The following is a 23,116-nucleotide window of genomic DNA, read 5'->3' on the forward strand; positions in this document are numbered from 1 at the left end:
TCTGTGTGTCTGTGTTGGTTATGCTTAGCTAATTGCTGTCCCTGTGTGTTGGTTATGCTAAGCTAACTGTTTTTCCTTTTGTGTCAGTTATGCTAAGCTAACAGCTTTCCCTGTGTGTGTTGGTTATGCTAACCTAACTGCTGTCTGTGTGTTGGTTATGATAAGCTAATTGCTGTCCCTGTGTGTTGGTTATACTAACCTAACTGCTGTCCCTGTGTGTTGGTTATGCTAACCTAACTGCTGTCTGTGTGTTGGTTATGATAAGCTAACTGCTGTCCCTGTGTGTTGGTTATGCTAACCTAACTGCTGTCCCTGTGTGTTGGTTATGCTAACCTAACTGCTGTCCCTGTGTGTTGGTTATGCTAACCTAACTGCTGTCCCTGTGTGTTGGTTATGCTAACCTAACTGCTGTCCCTGTGTGTTGGTTATGATAAGCTAACTGCTGTCCCTGTATGTTGGTTATGCTAACCTAACTGCTGTCCCTGTGTGTTGGTTATGATAGGCTAACTGCTGTCCCTGTGTGTTGGTTATGCTAACCTAACTGCTGTCCCTGTGTGTTGGTTATGCTAACCTAACTGCTGTCCCTGTGTGTTGGTTATGCTAACCTAACTGCTGTCCCTGTGTGTTGGTTATGCTAACCTAACTGCTGTCCCTGTATGTTGGTTATGATAAGCTAACTGCTGTCCCTGTATGTTGGTTATGATAAGCTAACTGCTGTCCCTGTGTGTTGGTTATGATAAGCTAACTGCTGTCCCTGTGTGTTGGTTATAAATGTTACCCTAACACTATTCTGACCTGTGTGTCTGTAGGCCAGTTGGACCTTCTCTCAGAGGACTATGAGGCGGTGGACCATCGGCTGAAGCTCTTCCTAGATGTGGAGGTGTTTGAAGAGGAAGAGGAGCTCCACTCCTTTCTCAAGGTTAGCAGAACCAATGTTCTGACAACGGTTAACAGTTCAGTGACGAGGCTGAATCCGGTCACAGCAGTTCTGCTCAGAAGTTCCATGAACTGCTAACCCAGCCAAAACCGGTCGACTCCAGCTCTTGTGATCTGCTCCTGGCTGCTTTTTTTGCCCCCAGCTGTTCTCTCGCTGTCCTGCACCACCCCCCCTCTCTCTTCATCGCCACCCCCACCCACCACACAATGACCTTGGATGAGCTCCTCCATGTGTAATGCATGCTGGGAGCTCTGTGGAGCGGAGGGGTATTGGTTTACTGCTCAGGACACCTGGACAAGGAGAGGGAGCCAAGAGGACACAAGCAACCCCAGCAGGAGACAGGAGATCCAGCTCATAACATGCTCATTCATCTGATGTTTATTTATCTTGTCACACGTGCTTCTCTCCCCTCTGGCTCTCTTTCTCTTTCAACAGCTTAACTGTTTTATTTTTGGGCCTACACAGTATTCAATGAAGATTGATGTGACTTTGTTGCTAGACCTTACTCTAGGTGTTTTTTAAACAGGAACTGATCTGTTCTTATACAGTCTGTTTAAGAAGAGCTCTGAATGCAGTCATAATTTTCCTCAGGGAAAGTTATTTGCAGCAGTTAAGTGTTGTGGAATCTTTAACGTGTGTACATCTTATCTTTGTTGTAGGTGTCGACCGTGAAGTTTGGTGATCCGGTGGAGTTCCCCTCGTTCCTGGTGGTGTCTGACCAACGCATCTACTTCCTGGAAGTGACATCCGACATGGAGTAAGTTAACCAGCTGACCTGTCACACTGAAGAGCATCACACAAGAGAAGGCTGGAATAAAAATAAACATTCAAGTACATATTCTGTGGTCACAGAAATGGTTGTGCCTGTCATGAAGGTATTGTCTGTAGAGGCATTTGGTCTGTAGACTACAGTTTATTCTATAAAGCTATATATTACATTTATGGGGACAGCAGCAACAGGTGTGGTAGGGAGCAGACCAACACTATAGGATCACCACTGCTTTATGTAACCCACCACATCCCAATACTAACAGACTTTCTGGGCCACATCGTCAAACCCATTACAGCCCTGGTCTTTGTGGTGGCCCTACACATCTCCCCAGCCACTGCTCCCATGTCCTATATCAGTGGCTCCACGTTCCCTCTGATATAGTGCGAACACTATATCAAGGACTTTGTAAGCCCTGTATCAATGGCTTTTTTTGTCCTCATCAAAAGCATGTTGGCTTGCCTCCGCTTCCTCCCAGGAGTGTGAGTAGTACGGTGTTGGACAGGCCTGAGTCTCATGCTGCGACGGTCCCTATAAAGTTACTGGGATTCTGACCCCAGAAGGCCACACCCCCACTATCCTGAGCACGCCCTGGAAGTTGTGTAACGGCCAAGTCTGGTTGCGCAACAGTGTGATATTCTTATGATGACCTTTCGCTGCTTTTTAAAGGTGCAATCTGTGACTTGGCTGTCTGACAAATTGCAGAAACAAACAATGCTCAAACAAAAACATATACACCTTAAACGTGAGTAGACTCAAGGAAACAAAGTTAATAGGCGGGATTCATGCAAGGAAAATAATAATTATATTTCTTTCACACTTTCCCGTCTTCATTGTTCTCTTCCTGGCAGAGGGCAGCCTTGTGATTGGCTGCAGAAGAGGGAGAGCCGGGGAATCACAGAGCTGAGTTACCTGGAGGTGGGACTGGGCTCCCAGAGTATCCACATGGAGTTTGAGGACGGGCCTGTGGCCTACACCCTGCTAGTACGGGACAGCGTGCGTTGCAAACGCTTCTTCAGCCTCTTCACAGGCAAGACGCATCCCCCCGACACACACACATACACACACACACACACACACACTGCACATGTGTTGCATGCATCTGTATCTCATGAATTAAGGGCCTTCCTCCTGGGGATATTAGAGTGGAGCGTACTCGCTCTTAGGACAAAATGTCCCTCTCTTGCTCTCTCTCCCTCTGTCTCGCTCTCTCCATCCGTCTCGCCTTTTCTTTCTCTCTCTCTTTCCCGCTCTCTCTCTCGTCCCTCTCAGTATGTTAATCACATGGTCCTCTGCTCACAGTGACTACACCCTGCCTAGACTGTCAGCAAGGCAAGACCAGAAGCAGAGAGAGAGGAAAGCTGAGTTTTATTAGATCAACACTCCCCTCTCTGACTCTCACAACTTCTCCTCACTACTTCACTAGAGCACTCTTTTAATGGAGTCCCTTTGGTAGCAAGGGGAAGCACCATGGCCAAACGGTCTTCAGCTAAGGCTCTGTGGACCTGAGTTTGTCCTGTCTTATCTGTGGGGACTCCATGTTTTCATTCAGTCGTATCAATAATCACTCAGATCCATTCATTATTTGACTGTTTTCCAGATCAACTCTTTAGCTAATCTGGTACGGTCCAGATGGCCTCAGATTTTTATTTGGAATTCCCTCTCCCTCTGAAAGTGATGGTACGGTCCAGATGTCCTCAGATCTTTATTTGGAATTCCCTCTCCCTCTGAAAGTGATGGTACAGTCCAGATGTCCTCAGATCTTTATTTGGAATTCCCTCAGCCTCTGAAAGTGATGGTACGGTCCAGATGTCCTCAGATTCTTATTCGGAATTCCCTCTGCCTTTTGATTGTGAGGGTCCAGAATCAAAGATTCATTTCTGGCCTCGAAAGGGGTCATATTTTCGAAGTGAGTCTATGTTGTGTAGATCCATTGTAAATCCTAGAGCATAATAGACCTCATTAGAGTTCTCTTCTCTTCCAAGTCTATGCTCTAGCTTCCCTAGAGGTGGTCCTTTTTCTTGTGCTGTGAGGCCTGTTGGAATAATTGTTTCTGAGGTTATGTCCTTGTCTGGATTCGTCAAAGATGATTTTTCTCCTTCCTCTCAACGACTGAGGACGGGTCCAGCTTTTCAGTCACTGGGACCACATAGCCGGCTAGACCAGTCTAATTCTGGGCTTGGACTCTGTATTGCAAAGCTGAATGGCCCCATAGAGAGAGGCTGTCACAGGGCTCTGCTATAGCCTGCCAGTTGGATCATCTCCTATACGTCTTAAAATATCCTCTGTTGTGTTCCTGAGGAAGGAGGAGGAGGAACTGGAGAGTTGAGCCTGGTTCTGAGGTATGTGCTACAGACAGACAACATGGCTGGTCCTGTCCAGTTGGCAGAGGGAGAGAGGGGGTGGGAGAAAGACGGGGGGGGGGGCTAAATAACTAGGTGCCTTCTCAGTGCTCCACTCGTTGGTATGAGGCTTTGGCACCATCCTTCATCTCCGGCCTTCACTCCTAGTCTGCCCTGCTCTTCCTCCCCTTGATGAAACTGGTACTATTTATTATGTGCCTGAAAACTCGGTCCAGAGCTCTGATATTGCCCCCATAACAGCTGTCACAATATTTGTCTCAGGGAAAGGACCAAAGGATACCTTTACTATAACAAAAGCAGTTTTCAGACGGGGCTGGCATTCCCAGAACAGATGTGGTCACGCCTGGTCAGTGGTGAGGGCTACAAACATGGAGAAGGAAAGGGTCTGGGACTGTGAGGAAACTCGCATGTGGTTTTACTACCCCAAGGAGAAGAAGCTAGTAGGGACAGATCTGTCCACTGCTCACTGGGTTTGAAAATGTTTTATTGAAATGAGGAAGAAGGCTGGACAAGTCTGAACTTGATATTCCGGAGGAGTCAGTACAGGTCACCATGTCAATCAAAGACTTGTCTGAACAATGTCTCGGCTTTTGCTAATTTAAATGCCCTTATTGCCCTGTACAGACCTACAGTGGGTAAAAATATGTGGTCTGTCTGGTAAGTAGTTTGGTGAGGTTTGCAATGCTTGTAAATGGTCATGGAAGGAGTGTTTTGGTTTGGTTGTGTGGGTTGGATCCAGACACTGCATTCCTGAAAGGTAACGGAAAACTGTTCCTGTCTCCTTCACTAACTATCAAGTTAAGGGGTAGTGCTCCCAAATTACAAACGGACCTCATCTATGGATACCAGGCAACATAATCAACATTTTATGATTTGTTTACTTATCAACAGCAGCAATTAGCATCTTGAGTGATATTTGGGTGAAGAGTCCCTTTAACTGCATAGTAAACTCAGTGTCTTCTCTTGTAAGCAGATGGATGATATAAGCAGATGTCATATCTCAAGTTTAACCCTGTCAGATACCCTTGCAATACCAACACAGTGTCACTTCCCACTGTCTCAGACCTGGGCTAAACTCTGCCCTGTTTTCCTTGGAAATCCATTCAGATTCGGCGTATCCCGGCCGTACTGTTCCCACTCCTGCGCTCTCCCTTCCCCGTGGTCTGCTGTTCCGACAGGGCCGAGTGTTCGGTTTCGCCCGGATGGATGCTGAGGGTCCAACTATTCCTTGTGAAAATAAGCAAGGGTATTTGGGAAGGTTGGAAGTGGTTAACCTAGTGGAGAGGGTCCTGTGATTGAACCGGCAGGAGGGAGACTAACGTTATTCGCCAGGACAGATTCCAGACGCCGGCACAGATCCGCTCTCCTTTTACAGCTCTATGCTCTTTCAGCCAGGCCTGTCGCCATGGGCGACCGAGCCCTGTACTTGTTTATCCTCTCGTCATGGTGACGGTGGTCCACTAAATCACGCAACACATACATACACAGAGTGCACAAGGCATTAGGATCACCTTCCTAATTGTGAGTTGCACCTCCTTTTGCCCCCAGAACAGCCTCAATTCATCGGGGCAAGGTGTTGAAAGCGTTCCACAGGGATGCTGGGCCATGTTGACTTCAATGCTTCCCAGAGTTGTGTCAAGTTGGCTGGATGTCCGTTGAGCGTGAAAAACCCAGCAGCGTTGCAGTTCTTGACACACTCAAACCGGTCCGCCAGGCACCTACTACCATACCCTGTTCAAAGACTCTTCAATCTTTTGTCTTGCCCGTTCACCCTCTGAATGGCACACAGACACAATCCATGTCTCAAGGCTTCTTTAACCGGTCTCCTCCCCTTCATCTACACTGATTTAAAGTGGATTTAACAAGTGACATCAGTAAGGGATCATAGCTTTCTCCTGGATTCACCTGGTCAGTCTATGACATGGAAAGAGCAGGTGTTCCTAATGTTTTGTACACTCGGTGTACACTGTCAGGAGGGTATGTTTAGACTAAAAAGGGCGACATTCTTGACTCCCGCACGTGCAGCTTAATTAAAGATGGCAGAAGTTGGTGTTGCTCACAAGATGTTATTCTCTGGGATAATAAAACCAAATAGGCCCGAACTTGCCCTGTCCTGTCCCACCTTGTCCTGCCCTGTCCTGCAAGCTCCACCTTGTCCTCTGCTCCAAAAGGCTAAATCTCTGCATTGCTTCACCTTGAATAATGTCCTGAATAGAGGTGTGTGTGTGGTCTCCTATTGGTTCACTAGAACCCACCAGACGATAAGCGGTTAAAGGGGAGCTCAAAGAGGGACAACAATACCGTCCCTTTAATGGTTGTCCTTTTTAATCCAGCACCATGCTTCGTCCCGTAGGCTTCACTTTAGATGTTCGTCCTGGTCTGGAACGTTAGTGTGGCAGATCAGTTTCCCCCGGGAAGAAAGGGAAAGAAACAATGGCAAAAGAATTGAGGTTGAATCTTATACAGGCATTGGGAGCCAGAATAGGCCACTGGTGCCACGCAACGTCTTTATTTCTCGTCCCTGTTGTTGTTGAACTTGGACATGGATAGGGGCAGGGTGTTCCTACTCTGTTTTTCTTCATATTGGTTGTTTCACTCTTTTCAGTGTGTCTCCCTTTTAAACTCAACCTCCCTTTCAATTCCACCTTTTTAACTTTGGCATTTGCCTGTGGCCCTGTGTTCCCCTATTGCTACCACCCCACAGGGAAGTATTTTGTCGCTGTGAGTGTGACCTAGCACATTGTTCTCCTGTACCTTTTCCAACCTGTGTTTTTCACCTGCTGCCATGGAGATGTAATTCTAGATCTGAAATCAGAGACCTGTCAGCTTTCTAGTCCTAACCCACCACAGACTGTAATAGTCTAACATTAGCTCTGTCTATTGTCCCTAGGGCTGCAAAGCTACCGGTAGCTTACCAAAGTTACCGGAATCTTCAGTAATTATGGTAATTTAACAGAATCTTTGGCAATCTATCGTAACCTTGGTAATTTATACTTGAATAAATGTTGTTGTTTTTTTAATCATGTATAGTATTCATTTTTTATATAAAAGAAAAGTTTCTGGTAGATAGACTATATGGTTCAAGAGAAAATAGCCTAATTAATGAAAAAAGCATGTAATCAACAATGCCATTATTTTCAGTTAACTCTACAGCTCTTCCAAACATTGACTTTTTTCACAGCTGCCACCAGTTTGATGCTGAGATATTGGCAACAAATACATAGTCAAATAAGTGTGTAAAAAATGTCAAATAATATATACAGTGGGGCAAAAAAGTATTTAGTCAGCCACCAATTGTGCAAGTTCTCCCACTTAAAAAGATGAGAGAGGCCTGTAATTTTCATCACAGGTACACTTCAACTATGACAGACAAAAAATCCAGAAAATCACATTGTAGGATTTTTAATTAATTAATTTGCAAATTATGGTGGAAAATAAGTATTTGGTCAATAACAAAAGTTTATCTCAATACTTTGTTATATACCCTTTGTTGGCAATGACAGAGGTCAAACGTTTTCTGTAAGTCTTCACAAGGTTTTCACACATTGTTGCAAGTATTTTGGACCATTCCTCCATGCAGATCTCCTCTAGAGCAGTGATGTTTTGGGGCTGTTGCTGGGCAACACGGACTTTCAACTCCCTCCAAAGATTTTCTATGGGGTTGAGATCTGGAGACTGACTAGGCCACTCCAGGACCTTGAAATGCTTCTTACGAAGCCACTCCTTCGTTGCCCGGGCGGTGTGTTTGGGATCATTGTCATGCTGAAAGACCCAGCCACGTTTCATCTTTAATGCCCTTGCTGATGGAAGGAGGTTTTCACTCAAAATCTCATGATACATGGCCCATTCTTTCCTTTACATGGATCAGGCATCCTGGTCCCTTTGCAGAAAAACAGCCCCAAAGCATGATGTTTCCACCCCCATGCTTCACAGTAGGTATGGTGTTCTTTGGATGCAACTCAGCATTCTTTGTCCTCCAAACACAACAAATTGAGTTTTTACCAAAAAGTTATATTTTGGTTTCATCTGACCATATGACATTCTCCCAATCTTCTTCTGGATCATCCAAATGCTCTCTAGCAAACTTCAGATGGGCCTGGGCATGTACTGGCTTAAGCAGGGGGACACGTCTGGCACTGCAGGATTTGAGTCCCTGGCGGCGTAGTGTGTTACTGATGGTAGGCTTTGTTACTTTGGTCCCAGCTCTCTGCAGGTCATTCATTAGGTCCCCCCGTGTGGTTCTGGGATTTTTGCTCACCGTTCTTGTGATCATTTTGACCCCACGGGGTGAGATCTTGCGTGGAGCCCCAGATCGAGGGAGATTATCAGTGGTCTTGTATGTCTTCCATTTCCTAATAATTGCTCCCACAGTTGATTTCTTCAAACCAAGCTGCTTACCTATTGCAGATTCAGTCTTCCCAGCCTGGTGCAGGTCTACAATTTTGTTTCTAGTGTCCTTTGATAGCTCTTTGGTCTTGGCCATAGTGAAGTTTGGAGTGTGACTGTTTGAGGTTGTGGACAGGTCTTTTTTTATACTGATAAGTTCAAAAAGGTGCCATTAATACAGGTAACGAGTGGAGGACAGAGGAGCCTCTTAAAGAAGAAGTTACAGGTCTGTGAGAGCCAGAAATCTTGCTTGTTTGTAGGTGACCAAATACTTATTTTCCACCATAATTTGCAAATAAATTCATAATTTTTTTTCTCATTTTGTCTGTCATAGTTGAAGTGTACCTATGATGAAAATTACAGGCCTCTCATCTTTTTAAGTGGGAGAATTTGCACAATTGGTGGCTGACTTTTTTGCCCCACTGTAAAATATATTTCATGCTGAAATCCTCATATTAAACAATGGTATTCACTAAGTTTATGGTTATATTTAAGATAATGTTTTCAGCTTTGTCATTCAATTATTTTTGTGAAAATCATCTTATTAAATGAGTTCATATATTTTACATGTGACAAGGCCACACAGAGGGCCAGTGATGATTAGACACCTGTCAAATCTGAAGTACCCAAAAGGACCACTAGATGTATTGTGATAGAGTACATAAAATCCTTGAAAGATACCAACATTCTTTACAAGTTTCCAGTAAGATATCCTCCCTTTGCAACCCGAATTGTCCCTAGTCCTCATCCGATCTGCTTGGGTGTGACTCTCTTACTCTCTGGCTGTGTTTACACAGGCAGCCCAATTCTGATCTCTTTCATTTAAATTGTATTTATTTATTTATATTTAACCTTTATTTAAACAGGTAGGCCAGTTGAGAACAAGTTCTCATTTACAACTGCGACCTGGCCAAGATAAAGCAAAGCAGTGTGACAAAAACAACGCAGAGTTGCACATGGGATAAACAAACACAGTCAATTACACAATAGAAAAATCTATACAGTGTGTGCAAATGAAGTAAGGTGGTAAGGCAATAAATAGGCCATAGTGGCAAAGTAGTTACAATTTAGCAATTTACACTGGAGTGATATATGTGCAGATGAGGATGTGCAGGTAGAAATACTGGTGTGCAAAAGAGCAGAAAAACAAATATGGGGATGAGGTAGGTAGTTGGTTGGATGGGCTATTTACAGATGGGCTGTGTACAGCTGCAGCGATCGGTAAGCTGCTCTGACAGCTGACGCTTAAAATTAGTGACGTAGATATGTCTCCACCTTTTAGTGATTATTGCAATTTGCTCCAGTCATTGGTAGCAGAGAACTGTAAGGAAAGGTAGCCAAAGTAGGTGTTGGCTTTGGGGATGACCAGTGAAATATACCTGCTGGAGCATGTGCTACCAGTGAGCTGAGATAAGGCGGAGCTTTACCTAGCAAAGACTTATAGATGACCAGGAGCCATTGGGTTTGTCGACAAATATGTAACGAGGACTAGCCAACTAGAGCATACAGGTTGCAGTGGTGGGTAGTATATAGGGCATTGGTGACAAAACAGATGACACTGTGATAGACTGCATCCAGTTTGCTGAGTAGAGTGTTGGAGGCTACTTTGTAAATGACATCGCCGAAGTCAATGATCGGTAGGATAGTCAGTTTTACGGGGGTATGTTTGGCAGCATGAGTGAAGGATGCTTTGTTGCGAAATAGGAAGACAATTTTAGATTTAACTTTGGATTGGAGATACTTAATGCGAGTCTGGAAGGAGAGTTTACAGTCTAAACAGACACCTAGGTATTTGTAGTTGTCCACATATTCTAAGTCAGAGTAGTGATGCTAATCGGGCAGGCGGGTGTGGGCAGCGATCGGTTGAAGAACATGCATTTTGTTTTACTAGTATTTAAGAGCAGGTGGAGGCCACGGAAGGAGTGTTGTATGGCTTTGGAGCTCGTCTGGAGGGTCCAAAGAAGGGCCAGAAGTATTCCGAATGGTGTCGTCTGCGTAGAGGGGGATCAAATAATCACCCGCAGCAAGAGCGACATCATTGATATATACAGAGAAAAGAGTCAGCCCCAGAGTTGAACCCTGTGGCACCCCCATAGAGATTGCCAGAGGTCCGGACAACAGGCCCTCCGATTTGACACACTGAACTCTATCTGAGAAGTAGTTAGTGAACCAGGCGAGGCAGTCATTAGAGAAACCAAGGCTGTTGAGTCTGCCGATAAGAATACGGTGATTGACAGAGTCAAAAGCCTTGGCCAGGTCGATGAAGATGGCTGCACAATTGTTCTTTTGACCAATCACAGCAGATCATTTTCAGAGCTGATCCGATTGGTCAAAATACCAATTAGTGGAAAAAAAGATCAGAATTGGGCTGCAGGTGTAAACCTAGCCTGTGTCCTGTGTGATTTCCAGTAGGTTACATACGTTTGGTTACATATAGTGTAGAGTTCGAAGTGAGGTGTTCTGTCTGTGTAAGCTCTGATTTTACAATCAATCAATCAATCAATCAATCAACATATTTATCGTCCCAGTTCATTGAAATTTAATTGTGCTGATGTTCCAATACACTGCATGGATAAACCATAAAACATGAATTAACTCTATTTAAAGGGATACTTTGGATTTTTGGCAACTTCTCCAGAGTCAGATGAACTTGTCTATAACCTTTTTATGTCTCTGTGTCCGGTATGAAGGAAGTTAGTTTCACGAGCATATGCTAAGTAACGTTAGCGCAATGACTGGAAGTCTATGGATATCTGCTAGCATGCTACTTCCAGTCATTGTGCTAACGCTAGTTAGCAACTTCCTTCAAACTGCACGCAGAGACATAAAAATAGTATCCACGAGTTCATCTGACTTCATTACTAAAATCTCAAAGTATCACTTTAAATCGAGTTGAGAGAACCATTGATAGGGACGCATCACTAAACTTAATTCGTATCTCCTTTTATTTTTCCCCTTCTTCCACTCTCTCTCTCCCTCAGGAGTGGTGCGTGAGTTGGCTACCAAGTCGGACAGCAAGCTTAAGTCTATCTCCACCACCAGGCTCAACCCACAGCATCATCTCTGGTACGAACTGCCCAGATTTATGTTATAATTGCCATGAATGACTTGCATGTGCCCTGGATATGTTGTCATATCCTCACCATCTCCACTCAATGGTATTGAGCCAAGCCATAGGCCCATCTGTCTCTTACCCCCACTATGACACTGACAAGGCTGTGGTAACTTCTGTCTGGTGTTACTAAACCTCCACATTGTTGAAATTGGGCTCTAAATTAGTGGCTAAACCACATACTAATGTCTTACATGTGTTGGCCTCAAGATGCTAAGAAAGCGCTAACGATGCATTACCTTTTAACTAGAGAGCTGATCCTGCAGGGCCATGTCCTTGGGGGCTTCATCCCAATACTGTGAAGTGGCTTCCTCCCCTATGATTTTCTTGTATCCTTGCTCACCTGAAAGGGCTGGAAAGTGAGGACTAGCAGATGGGAAAGGAAACCATTTTTAGCATATGGATTTACCATCCACCCTTCCCTTGTTTCTGTGGTAATGATGGAACACGCTGTACATTCACTGAGATAATTCATGTCTCAGTTAGTTATTATACGGCCCTTTTTTTTTTTGTGTAGCTGAAAACCACAGCTACTCAGGGAACAGACTCACTGTTTGAACAGGACCGTAGGATGACTCAGGACTGTTTATCATGCCTACCATTTCTGTGTAGCTTTTATAATCACACTATCGTGGATATAGTTGGAATAACTATTAGCACATGGTCACTTTAAAGTCAACAAGAGACTTATAAACCACAAAATAATACACAAAATTAGTATTACCTCTGTCTGCTCACTTTCGAAAACAAACTCACTCAGGAGGCCATTTTGAAACCATAGACCAAAGTCTTCTTTATGTGTCTGTGATACAGATATGAATCAGGAAAAATAGACACATCTCCACACTTTTGAGGTCTGCCCCGTCTCAAAAGCACTTAGATTCAGAGTCTGATGTGGTGTATGTGCCTGATGTACAATGTGACATTGTGAATATTAACCTGGTTGTCTCTTATGTAAGCCTTTCCTCTGTGTCTCCCCAGGCCCCTAGTGTGTGAAGACATGCAGACTGATGTGGAGGATGGCCAGCTACAGTTCTTCTACCTCCTGTCCTTTCTACATCAAGGTACATTGTATGTGTGTGTGTGTGTGTGTGTACACACACACACACACATGCATGCATGTGTATATATATATACATATACTGAACAAAAATATTAACACAACATGTAAAGTGTTGGTTTCATGAGATGAAAAAAAAGAACCCAGACATTTTCCATATGCACAGAAATCTTATTTCTCTCATTTTGTGCACAAATTTGTTTACATCCCTGTTAGTGAGCATTTATCATTTGCCAAGATAATCCATCTACCTGATAGGCCCCTTTTTTCTCAATTTCCACCTGAATGACATGCCCAAAGTATACTGCCTGTTGCTCAGGCCTTGAAGCCAGGATATGTATATAATTGGTACCATTGGAAAGAAAATACTTTGAAGTTTGTAGAAATGTTAAGATAATGTAGGAGAATATAACACAATAGATATGGTAGGAGAAAATACAAAGAAAAACCAACCAGAATTTTGGTTTTTGATAGACTATGCTCGTACAATGGCAAGTATAAGGGCATACTCAGTTCTAGCTCCCAGGATGCAATTCCTATGGCTTCCACATGGTGTCAGCAGTCTATGTTCAAGGTTTCAGGCTTGTAACTTCCAAATCGAATAAGACATATCAGTTTTAGTACAGGGACACGGTCTTGGAAATTTGTGTTTGCGGGCGCCGTGAAGACGAGTCGCACCTGCTAAAATCGGTTTCCTATAGAACATACTTCTTTCCGTGAGAAATATTATAGTTTGATTATATTTTAGGGTATCTGAGGAGTTGATAGAAACGCATTTTGAGATTTTCGGATTCCTTTCTCTGCATGTTGAATGAGTGGATTACTCAAATCGATGGCGCCAACTAAACGGACCTTTTGGGACAATTAAAGGCCACTTCTAAAAATGTGCCACAGATGTCTCATGTTTTTAGGGAGCGTGCAATTGGCATGCTGGCTGCAGGAATGGCCACCAGAGCTGTTGCAGGGGAATTGAATGTTCATTTTTGCACCATAAACCGCCTCCAACGTCGTTTTAGAGAATTTGGCAGTACGTCTAACCGGCCTCGCAACCGCAGACCACGTGTAACCACGCTACACCAGGACCTCCACATCTGGCTTCTTCACCTTGGGATCATCTGAGACCAGCCACCCGTACAGCTGATGAAACCGAGGAGTATTTATGTCTGTAATAAAGCCCCCAGTGGGCGGGCCTGGCTCCCCAGTGGGCTGGCCTGGCTCCCCAGTGGGCGGGCCTGGCTCCCCAGTGGGCGGGCCTGGCTCCCCAGTGGGCCGGCCTGGCTCCCCAGTGGGCGGGCCTATGCCCTCCCAGGCACACACTTGGCTGCGCCCCTGCTCAGTCATGTGAAATCCATAGATTAGGGCCTAATGAATTTATATTGATTGACTGATTCCCTTCTATGAACTGTAACTCAGTAAAATCGTTGAAATTGTTTTCATTTTGCGTTTATGTTTTTGTTTATATTTAATGTTTCTCTGTGTATCTGTGTGTCTCTCCCAGCCTGAGGCTGCAGACTTTGCATCTGTAGCCAAGCATAGCTGCAGGCTATGGGCTGTGCAGGTGAAAAGAATGTTAACTACTGTAATTGTAACATGCACTGACCTGCCACTGCTGATGAGTTTTAAACTAGGTTTAAACATCAGGAGGATGGAGGAATAGATGGGTTTTAAACTAGGTTTAAACATCAGGAGGATGGAGGAATAGATGGGTTTTAAACTAGGTTTAAACATCAGGAGGATGGAGGAATAGATGGGTTTTAAACTGGGTTTAAACATCAGGAGGATGGAGGAATAGATGGGTTTTAAACTGGGTTTAAACATTACTTCGCCACTATTGGCCTATTTATTGCCTTACCTCCTTACTTCATTTGCACACACACTATACAGATTTTTCTATTGTGTTATTGACTGTATGATTGTTTATCCCATGTGTAACTGTTGTTTTTGTCACACCGCTTTGCTTTATCTTGGCCAGGTCGCAGTTGTAAATGAGAACTTGTTCTCAACTGGCTTACCTGGTTAAATATAAAAATAAAGTTGAGTCAGATCCAGTGTTGCAGGACTCCAGTGTTGCATGACTTATTTATCACCCTATACCCCTGGTGATTGATTGTCGACTGATCAAAGCTGGACAGTTCCTTCTTGGTTTAATGGAGTAGATCAACACCGAGAGGAGGAGATGGAGAGGGGGAGAGAGAAGCAGCTGTTTCCCAGTGGGAGTGCCTGGGAGATTAGAGCTCTTTGTCTTATCTCACCACAGTACCGACATCCCACTGATATGGCTCTCCCCGTGTCTGTTAACCAGACTGTAAAACACTTTGAGACATGCCATAAGGCCCCCGGTTAGATAAATACAATACAAGCCAAACTATTTAGATGCAAGTATATGATTATCATTTGCACAGCGGGGAGGGGGTTTAAACATTTATCCAAATGCATATTTTCTGTGTGTTCTATTTGTTCTCTCTGCCAGAAGACCGTGTGACCCCTCTGACAGTGCTGGCCACCCGGGAAACCCTGTACCTGCTCAATGAAGACCACCAATGGAGCAAGAGCTTGCCCCACCCATCAGCCAATGAGAACGGGGGACCCTGCAGTGGGCGGGTCACTGTTCAGGAGACCCAGCCAATCAGCTGTGTCAGCTCTGTCCATCTATGGTCGTCTGACCCGTGCAGAATGGACATCAAGCTTTACGATGAGGTGAGACTGAGGGAGGAAAGAGACGTGATTGTTCTTAAATTAGGAAGGACTTCTCCAAGTTCTCAAGGGTAAGCTGGATAAGCTAAATGCTATCATGAGCAAAGCTGGGCACACGTTTGTATGTTTTTATTAGACATTTTTCAGGATGAAATCTCTTGAGATGCACCATCCTGTTTTCAAGAATGTCCAGATGAAAACAACAAACAAACGAACAATACTTAGTAAGAAGAAGAATGTGGCAACTACAGTCTAATAACAATGAAATCTAATTTTATTTGTCACATGCGCCAAATCCAACTGTGAAATGCTTACTTACAAGCCCTTAACCAACAAGGCAGTTATATGAAAAATAAGAGTTAAGAAAATATTTACTAAAAAATAAAATCTATAACACTATAAAATAACAATAACAAGGCTATATACGGGTTGTTTCGGTACCATGTCAATTTGCGGGGGTACAGGTTAGTCGAGGTAATATGTACAGTACCAGTCAAAAGTTTGGACACCTACTCATTCAAGGGTTTCTTTATTTACTATTTTCTACATTGTATTTCAAACCTATGAATAACACATATGGAATCATGTAGTAACCAAAAAAGTGTTAAAGAAATAAAAATATATTTGAGATTTGAGATTCATCAAAGGAGCTACCCATTGCCTTGATGACAGCTTTGCACACTCTTGGCATTCTCTCAACCAGCTTCACCTGGAATGCTTTTCCAACAGTCTTGAAGGAGTTCCCACATATGCTGAGCACTTGTTGGCTGCTTTTCCTTCGCTCTGTGGTCCAATTAATCTCAATTGGGTTGTTGGGTGATTGTGGAGGCCAGGTCATCTAATGCAGATCTCCATCACTCTCATTCTTGGTCAAATAGCCCTTACACAGCCTGGAGGTGTGTTGGGTCATTGTCCTGTTGAAAAATGATAGTCCCACTAAACTCAAACCAGATGGGATGGCATATCGCTGTGCTAGCCATGCTGGTTAAATGTGCCTTGAATTCTAAAATCACCAACAGTATCACATGCAAAGCACCATCACACCACCTCCTCCATGCTTCACGGTGGGAACCACACATGCTGAGATCAACCCTTCACCTACTCTGCGTCTCACAAAGACACGGTGGTTGGAACCAAAAATCTTACATTTGGGCTCATCAGACCGAAGAAAAGATTTCCACTTGGCTAATGTCCATTGCTCGTGTTTCTTATTATTGGTGTCCTTTAGTAGTGTTTTCTTTACAGTGAATCGACCATGAATGCCTGATTCACGCAAAGGGTGGCTACTTTAAAGAAACTCAAATGTCCAATATATTTAGATTTGTTTAACACTTTTTTTTGGTTACTACATGATTCCATGTGTTATTTCATAGTTTTGAGTCTTCACTATTATTCTACAATTTAGAAAATAGTAAAAATAAAGAAAAACCCTTGGATGAGTAGGTGTTTTAACTTTTGACCGGTAGTGTACCGGTAGATATTTACAAATGTCATCACATGGTGATGTTTCTATTAGTTAAAAAAACAGTTTGATCTTAACATTTTAAAAAGGCCTTTCTTAAATTCAATGTGTGATTGTAATGTCCTGATTTCTATAGGTAAATGATTTGTCAATTGGGTTTTCCTTTTAATAAATATACACGACAAAACATGTTTTAAGTTGACCCATTTAAAAAGAAATTGGTTCTAATGCAGTTGTCTTCTGTTTGGGAGTGACAGTCCATGTAGTGATTCAGACATTGTGTAATGATGTCTTATAATGACATATAAGAATGAATCTGCAAAGATTATGACATCGAATTCTCAAAGTAAGGTCTTGGTTGTGATTTGAAAGATGTCACTATAGTCTAGGATAGGAAGTAGCAGATGGTTTACTACGGTCTTTCTAATGGATACAGTAAAACAACTCTGTATTGTAACCCAGGCTTATAGTTCGTTGTTTTTTTAATATAATCTATATGCTGTCCAATAGATCATTCAGAATCTATCCTCAAACCCAGATATTTCAAACAATCAACACTTTCAAGCATTGTTCCATCACTTCCAAAAATGTTGAAATGGTCAGCAACTCATTCTTTGCCATGTACCAAACCGCATGATATAGGTGTGTGTGTACATGTTTCAAGCTGACCACCATAGTCCCTGTGCCCAAGGAAGCGAATGTAACCTGCCTAAATGATTACCGCCCCGTGGCACTCATGTCGGTAGCCATGAAGTGCTTTGAAAGGCTGGTCATGGCTCACATCAACAGCATCCTCCCGGACACCCTAGACCCACTCCAATTCACATACCGCCCCAACAGATCCACAGATGACGCAATCGCACTCCACACCGCCCCTTCTCACCTGGACAAAAGGAACACCTATGTGAGTGCTATTCGTTGACTACAGCTCAGAATTCAACACCATAGTGCCCATGAAACTCATTACTAAGCAAAGGACTCTTGGACTAAACACCTCCCTCTGCAACTGGATCCTGGACTTCCTGACGGGCCGCCACCAGGTGGTAAGAGTAGGAAAACAACACGTCAGCCATGCTGATCCTTAACACTGGGGCCCCTCAGGGGTGTGTACTTAGTCCCCTCCTGTATTCCCTGTTCATCCACGACTGCGTGGCCAAACACGACTCCAACACCATCATTATGTTTGCTGACGACACAACACTGGTAGGCCTGATCACCGACAACGATGAGACGGCCTATAGGCCCTCTCTCAATATGAACAAGATAAAGGAGCTGATTGTGGACTACAGGAAAAGGCGGGCCGAACATGCCTCGCTCAACATCGACGGGGCTGTAGTGGAGTGGGTCGAGAGTTTCAAGTTCCTTGGTGTCCACATCACCAATGAACTAGCATGGTCCAAACATACCAAGACAGTCGTGAGGAGGGCACAACACAACCTTTTTCCCCTCAGGAGAATGAAAAGATTTGGCATGGGTCCCCAGATCCTCAAAAGGTTCTACAGCTGCACCATTGAGAGCATCCTGACCGGTTGCATCACTGCCTGGTATGGCATCTGACCGTAAGGTGCTACAGAGGGTATGGCGAACAGCCCAGAACATCACTGGGGCCAAGCGTCCTGCCATCCAGGACCTATATAATAGGCGGTGTCAGAAAAGCCCAGAAAATTGTCAGAGACTCCAGTCACCCAAGTTAGACTTTTCTCTGCTACCGCACGGCAAGCGGTACCGGAGCGCCAAGTCTTGGACCAAAAGGCTCCTCAACAGCTTCTACCCCCAAGCCATTAAACTGCTGAACAATTCATAAAAATTGCCACCGGACAATTTACATTGACCCCTCCCTTGTACACTGTCGCTACTCGCTGTTTGTTACCTATGCATAGTCACTTCGCCCCAACCTACATGTACAGATTACCTCAACTAGTCTGTACCCCGCACACTGACTCGGTGCCGGTGCCCCTTTATATAGCCTCGTTATTCTTATTGTGTTATATTTGAGATTTTCTTCTTCTTGAACTGTACTGTTGGTTAAGGGCTTGAAGTAAGCATTTCACAGCAAAGTCTACACTTGTTGTATTCGGCGCATGTGGCAAATAAAGTTTGATTTGAGCATATGAGTGTCTGTATGTGTTTCCTGTGCAGATAGTGAAGGAGGAGAAGACATGGTCGTTGCACTCTGACAGCGCAGAGCTGGTACAGGGCCTGCTGGTCTGGGTCAGAACACAATGGGAGAACATGTTCGGAGTCAAACTCGCCATCACCAACCTCACCCTACCCGCCTGAGGGAAAACACCCACCCTTCCAACTGTGTGTGTGTGTGTGCACCTGTGTGAGTGTGGGTCTGTCTGTCTTCACTGTCAGACTTGACCCTCAATAGGACAGTATGTTTACCTGGTTTGAAGCCAACTAGGATTTCCTCATGTTTGGTCACTTTTACAAAAGCACTGATCTGTTAACGCCTCATCTGAATCCCGTCCATTTTCTAACCCTGCCAGTATAGCCAGCCAGGGAAAGTGCCTTGTGGTGTTGCCAGTCCTGCTACATTCTAATACACCTTGAATATGTGAAAGGGGTGAGGGAGAATCATGTGTTTCTTTCAGGGGGGCGAGGACAGAATAAGGAGGGAGAAAGGGGTAAGCAAAAATGTGAGTTGAGGGGTAATTGTGTGTGTGTGTGTGTGTGTGTGTGTGTGTGTGTGTGTTATCAAGGAAGTTAGTCCATTCCTCTGAGGCTCAGTGGACTGTGACTTCATCAGGAGTCCCGGGACTGGAACAGTGAGTTGTGACATCACAAGCTCTGCACAATGCTCTCTAGCCGTTCCGTGAGGCTCCGCTCCGGACACCTCTGATGTGACACCTCTTAGTTATTTTCTTTTTAATCAGGGTCTTTGATGTCTCTAAACACTGTGATTATGTAAAGGGAAACCGAAGGCCAAAGTAACCCAAGTGAAGAGTTGCAGCCAAGGCAATGAACCGGGACAGTATCTGTGTTCTGTATCCTTGGGAAAAGTGCAGAATACGCATGATAGGGAATGTGAAAGGGAAGGGTTCTGACTGACCTGTTTTAAAGTGGGAGATGTTAGTTGGTTTGTGGCTGTCTGTTAAAATGTATAGTCTTATGCTAATACCTCTAGTGCAGTTTAACTATATTGTGAATGTCAAGTGAATGCTATTTTTTTGATGTAGACAGATGAAAAGATGTGTAGAAGTGGACGACAAACAGATGTGTGTAACTTAATTTATTTACCGTCAGCAAATCAATTATAAAAAAAACTATAGCTTTTTATACTTTAAATAAAAATGCATATCTGTGGTACAAATACATCCTCTTATGACACTGTATTTCCACATGTTTGTCCAACTCTTTCATTTTCGCAGTGAGAAAGTTCCAATAGCTACTTTTCCCTCTGTAATCATGTAGTTCCAGAGGGGTTTTTCATTGTTCTCACACAGTCAGCCCAACGTCAACCACAACCGCAGCAATGCACCCCCCCCCCCGTCGTCACGCTAATCCTCCAGTCATCCACGTGGCCACACAACTACCAATAATCATCACTTTCTGCCCCATCAGACCCCCTTGCGGTTCTTCAATGAAACATTTGACATTTCCTAAGACATTTTTCATAGGAGGAATAGAAATTCTGAAAAGTTACACGAAGCTTTGAAATAGATTCATGTATACTATAGGCTTAACCTTCACACTGATAGTCTGTCTATCCATTGCTGTCATATCATGGCTCACAAGAAAGGAAGGAAGCACTTTAAAACCCTCTAGATGTTAAATGATTTCCTTTCAGGGAGAGTTTGGTCAGGACCAAATCTCCAAAGAGAAAGCAGCACAACTGCTAGGAAAAACTCCCTAGAAGGAGGCAACCTAGGAAGAAACCTGGAGAGGAATCGTGCTCAAAGGGGACGGCAGTTCTCTTCTGGCTGGGCCGAGTGGGGAGTTAAGAGCACATGTGGCCATTCATTCCAGAAGTTCATAGATCACCAGCAGGGTCATATAATAACCATGGTGGCTATAGAGAGGGCAACAGTTCAACAACTCGGGAGTCAATGTCAGTTGGCTTTTCATGACCAGGTGTTCTGAGATGAGAGAGGTGAATCGGGGTCAGGGGTCAACAGCAGCAGTCAGGACCGCAGAACAAACTGGATCAGTACGACCAGGTGGACGGGACAGGAACAGCCAGGAGTCGTCAGGCCAGGTAGTCCTGAGGCATGGTCCTCCAGGATGGGAGACATAGAGAGATGGAGGAGAATTAGAGAATGGAATGCTACTAAACACATGAAAACAATACTAGGAGCCTGTCCTATAGCAGCCTCCCACCAGCCTCCTCTGATAGAGAGAGCATGCCTAAGAACACACAGTACATCAGATAAGGCAAGACAGACTTATGATAGTTCCCTGGCACATAGGCTATTGCAGCATAGATCCTGGGGACTGAGACAGGTCGCAAGACACTGTGACCCCGTCCAATGTTACACCTGGATGGGGCCAATCAGGCAGGATATAACCCCACCCACTTTGCCGAAGCACAGCCCCCACACCCCTGTACACACCGATTCAACATTTTCAAGTAGTTCTTGTTTGCTCAGTTAGTAGAGCATGGTGCTTGCAATGCCAGGGTTGTGGATTCAATTCCCATGGGGGGCCAGTATGAAAAAAAGTATGAAAACGGATGCACTTGGTACCAGTCAGTCTGGACAAGTGTCTGCTAAATGACTAAAATGTGAAATATAACATCTGCGACGCACAACTCTACTAATCAACCCACCACATGGATAATGAATAACTTTTATTTGATGTCCTACCCCCCCCCCCCCCCCCCCCCCCCCACAGGGGAACACAGCATCAGATAAGTAATACATCCAATCTACCTGGCAGGCACATACGTCAAAATGTTAAGGCTTAATTTGTACGGATCAACAGTTGCCCAAAGGAGACACTAATTCAACTGACTGCCTAAAAGACCCAGAGGTGATAGACTGACATTCACGTGGAGATGAAGATGTGGGGACATTTTCTCTGCTTGCGTGAGACGGATTGGGATAGTAGTGTTAAATATCACAACATACACACTTCCTGCAACATTCTTGGGGCCCTTGACACTGCTCTGGCAATGCTACTCAAGCGTTGCCCACCACTGGGAGAAGACAGCAGTGTCCCAGTCCTGCTGTCACTGCCATGCAGGGAGGGGGCTTTCTTCTGTTTGTTTTTCCAGAGTAAAGACCAACAGTTCCTTATTGAGCACTGTGAATGACACCAGAGAGAGTCAACATACCATCTGTAACATACCACCCCCCCCCCCCCCCGCGAAAAAATATTGCAGTTAGAGTGCAGTATTACTGCACTATGCTGCAAATACTGCATTCAAAATAAGTTTTTTTACTGCAGTAATTTTGCAGTGTAACTGCAGTTAAGAGTGCAGTAAAACTGCAGTTATTCTGCAATTACTGTGTATAAAATACCTCAGTTGACTGCAGTTACTGCACTTTTACTGCAGTTTCAAAACTGCAATAATTTTTTGGAAGGGCTTTGTTGATGGCAACGAGCACTTCCTGGCTGTGAAGATGGGATGGGACTCTGTTCAGGAAACGTGTTAAAGACCCACTGGGTAAAAATGGGTTGTATCAACGTATCGACCTACCAAAAAAAAAGTAATCACTGTAAAGGGAATTTCCTCCTAACTTATAACATAAATCCAATAACATGGTGACATGCTTTGTTGATTTCATGTGGAATTCACATTAGTTGACAACTCAACCAAATGTAAATCAAAACTAAACATTGAACTGATGTCTTTACCCAGTGCCCTTAAGAAAAAAGATTGCAGTCAGAATGCAGTACAATGCAGTATAGCTGCAGTATGCTGCAAATACTGCGTCCAAAATATCAGTTTTTTTTTTTTTTACTACAGTAATTTTGCAGTGTAACTGCAGTTACAGTGCAGTTATTCTGCAATTACTCTATCCAAAATACCTCAGTCGACTGCAGTTACTGCAGTTTCATAACTGCAATATTTTCTTGTAAGGGTGGGGAGGGTGTTTTAAAGAGATTCAGTAGGAGTGGATTATGTGTTTGATTATCACACCTATGGCATAATAAACCAGCGGTCGTAAACAACATTAGCGGACCTGTTTTGTCTTGCATGACGCCCACATGTTTGACGTAGGTACTCTGTATTGTTCCAATAAACTCTAGCTGCACTTACCCTATTAAATCTGTCTCCTGTTATTTCAAACAAGGTTTTTGTTTGGCAAATAAGCCTGTGATAGATGGGTTCCGGGTTTGTGGATGTTACAGTGGGACCGGTCTATTACCATACCATATATGGCA

At 44.0% G+C, this 23,116-nt stretch overlaps 1 protein-coding gene across 3 annotated transcripts in view; it reads left to right on the forward strand.

Moving 5' to 3' along the window:
- Positions 1 to 20,099, forward strand: part of LOC139373020 (serine/threonine-protein kinase 11-interacting protein-like) — a 43,841-nt gene extending 23,742 nt beyond the window's left edge. For all 3 annotated transcript variants that reach the window (XM_071112991.1, XM_071112992.1, XM_071112993.1), the window contains exons 20-26: positions 810 to 919; positions 1,597 to 1,694; positions 2,558 to 2,736; positions 11,437 to 11,521; positions 12,549 to 12,631; positions 15,098 to 15,324; positions 18,923 to 20,099. In XM_071112991.1, coding sequence (XP_070969092.1) covers positions 810 to 919; positions 1,597 to 1,694; positions 2,558 to 2,736; positions 11,437 to 11,521; positions 12,549 to 12,631; positions 15,098 to 15,324; positions 18,923 to 19,063 — 923 coding nt within the window. In that variant the 3' untranslated portion in view covers positions 19,064 to 20,099. The remainder of the gene's footprint in view (positions 1 to 809; positions 920 to 1,596; positions 1,695 to 2,557; positions 2,737 to 11,436; positions 11,522 to 12,548; positions 12,632 to 15,097; positions 15,325 to 18,922) is intronic.
- Positions 20,100 to 23,116: the final 3,017 nt, after the last annotated feature.

The sequence above is a fragment of the Oncorhynchus clarkii genome, chromosome 18 (genome assembly GCF_045791955.1).
Source record: "Oncorhynchus clarkii lewisi isolate Uvic-CL-2024 chromosome 18, UVic_Ocla_1.0, whole genome shotgun sequence".
Classification (NCBI taxonomy): Eukaryota; Metazoa; Chordata; class Actinopteri; order Salmoniformes; family Salmonidae; genus Oncorhynchus; species Oncorhynchus clarkii.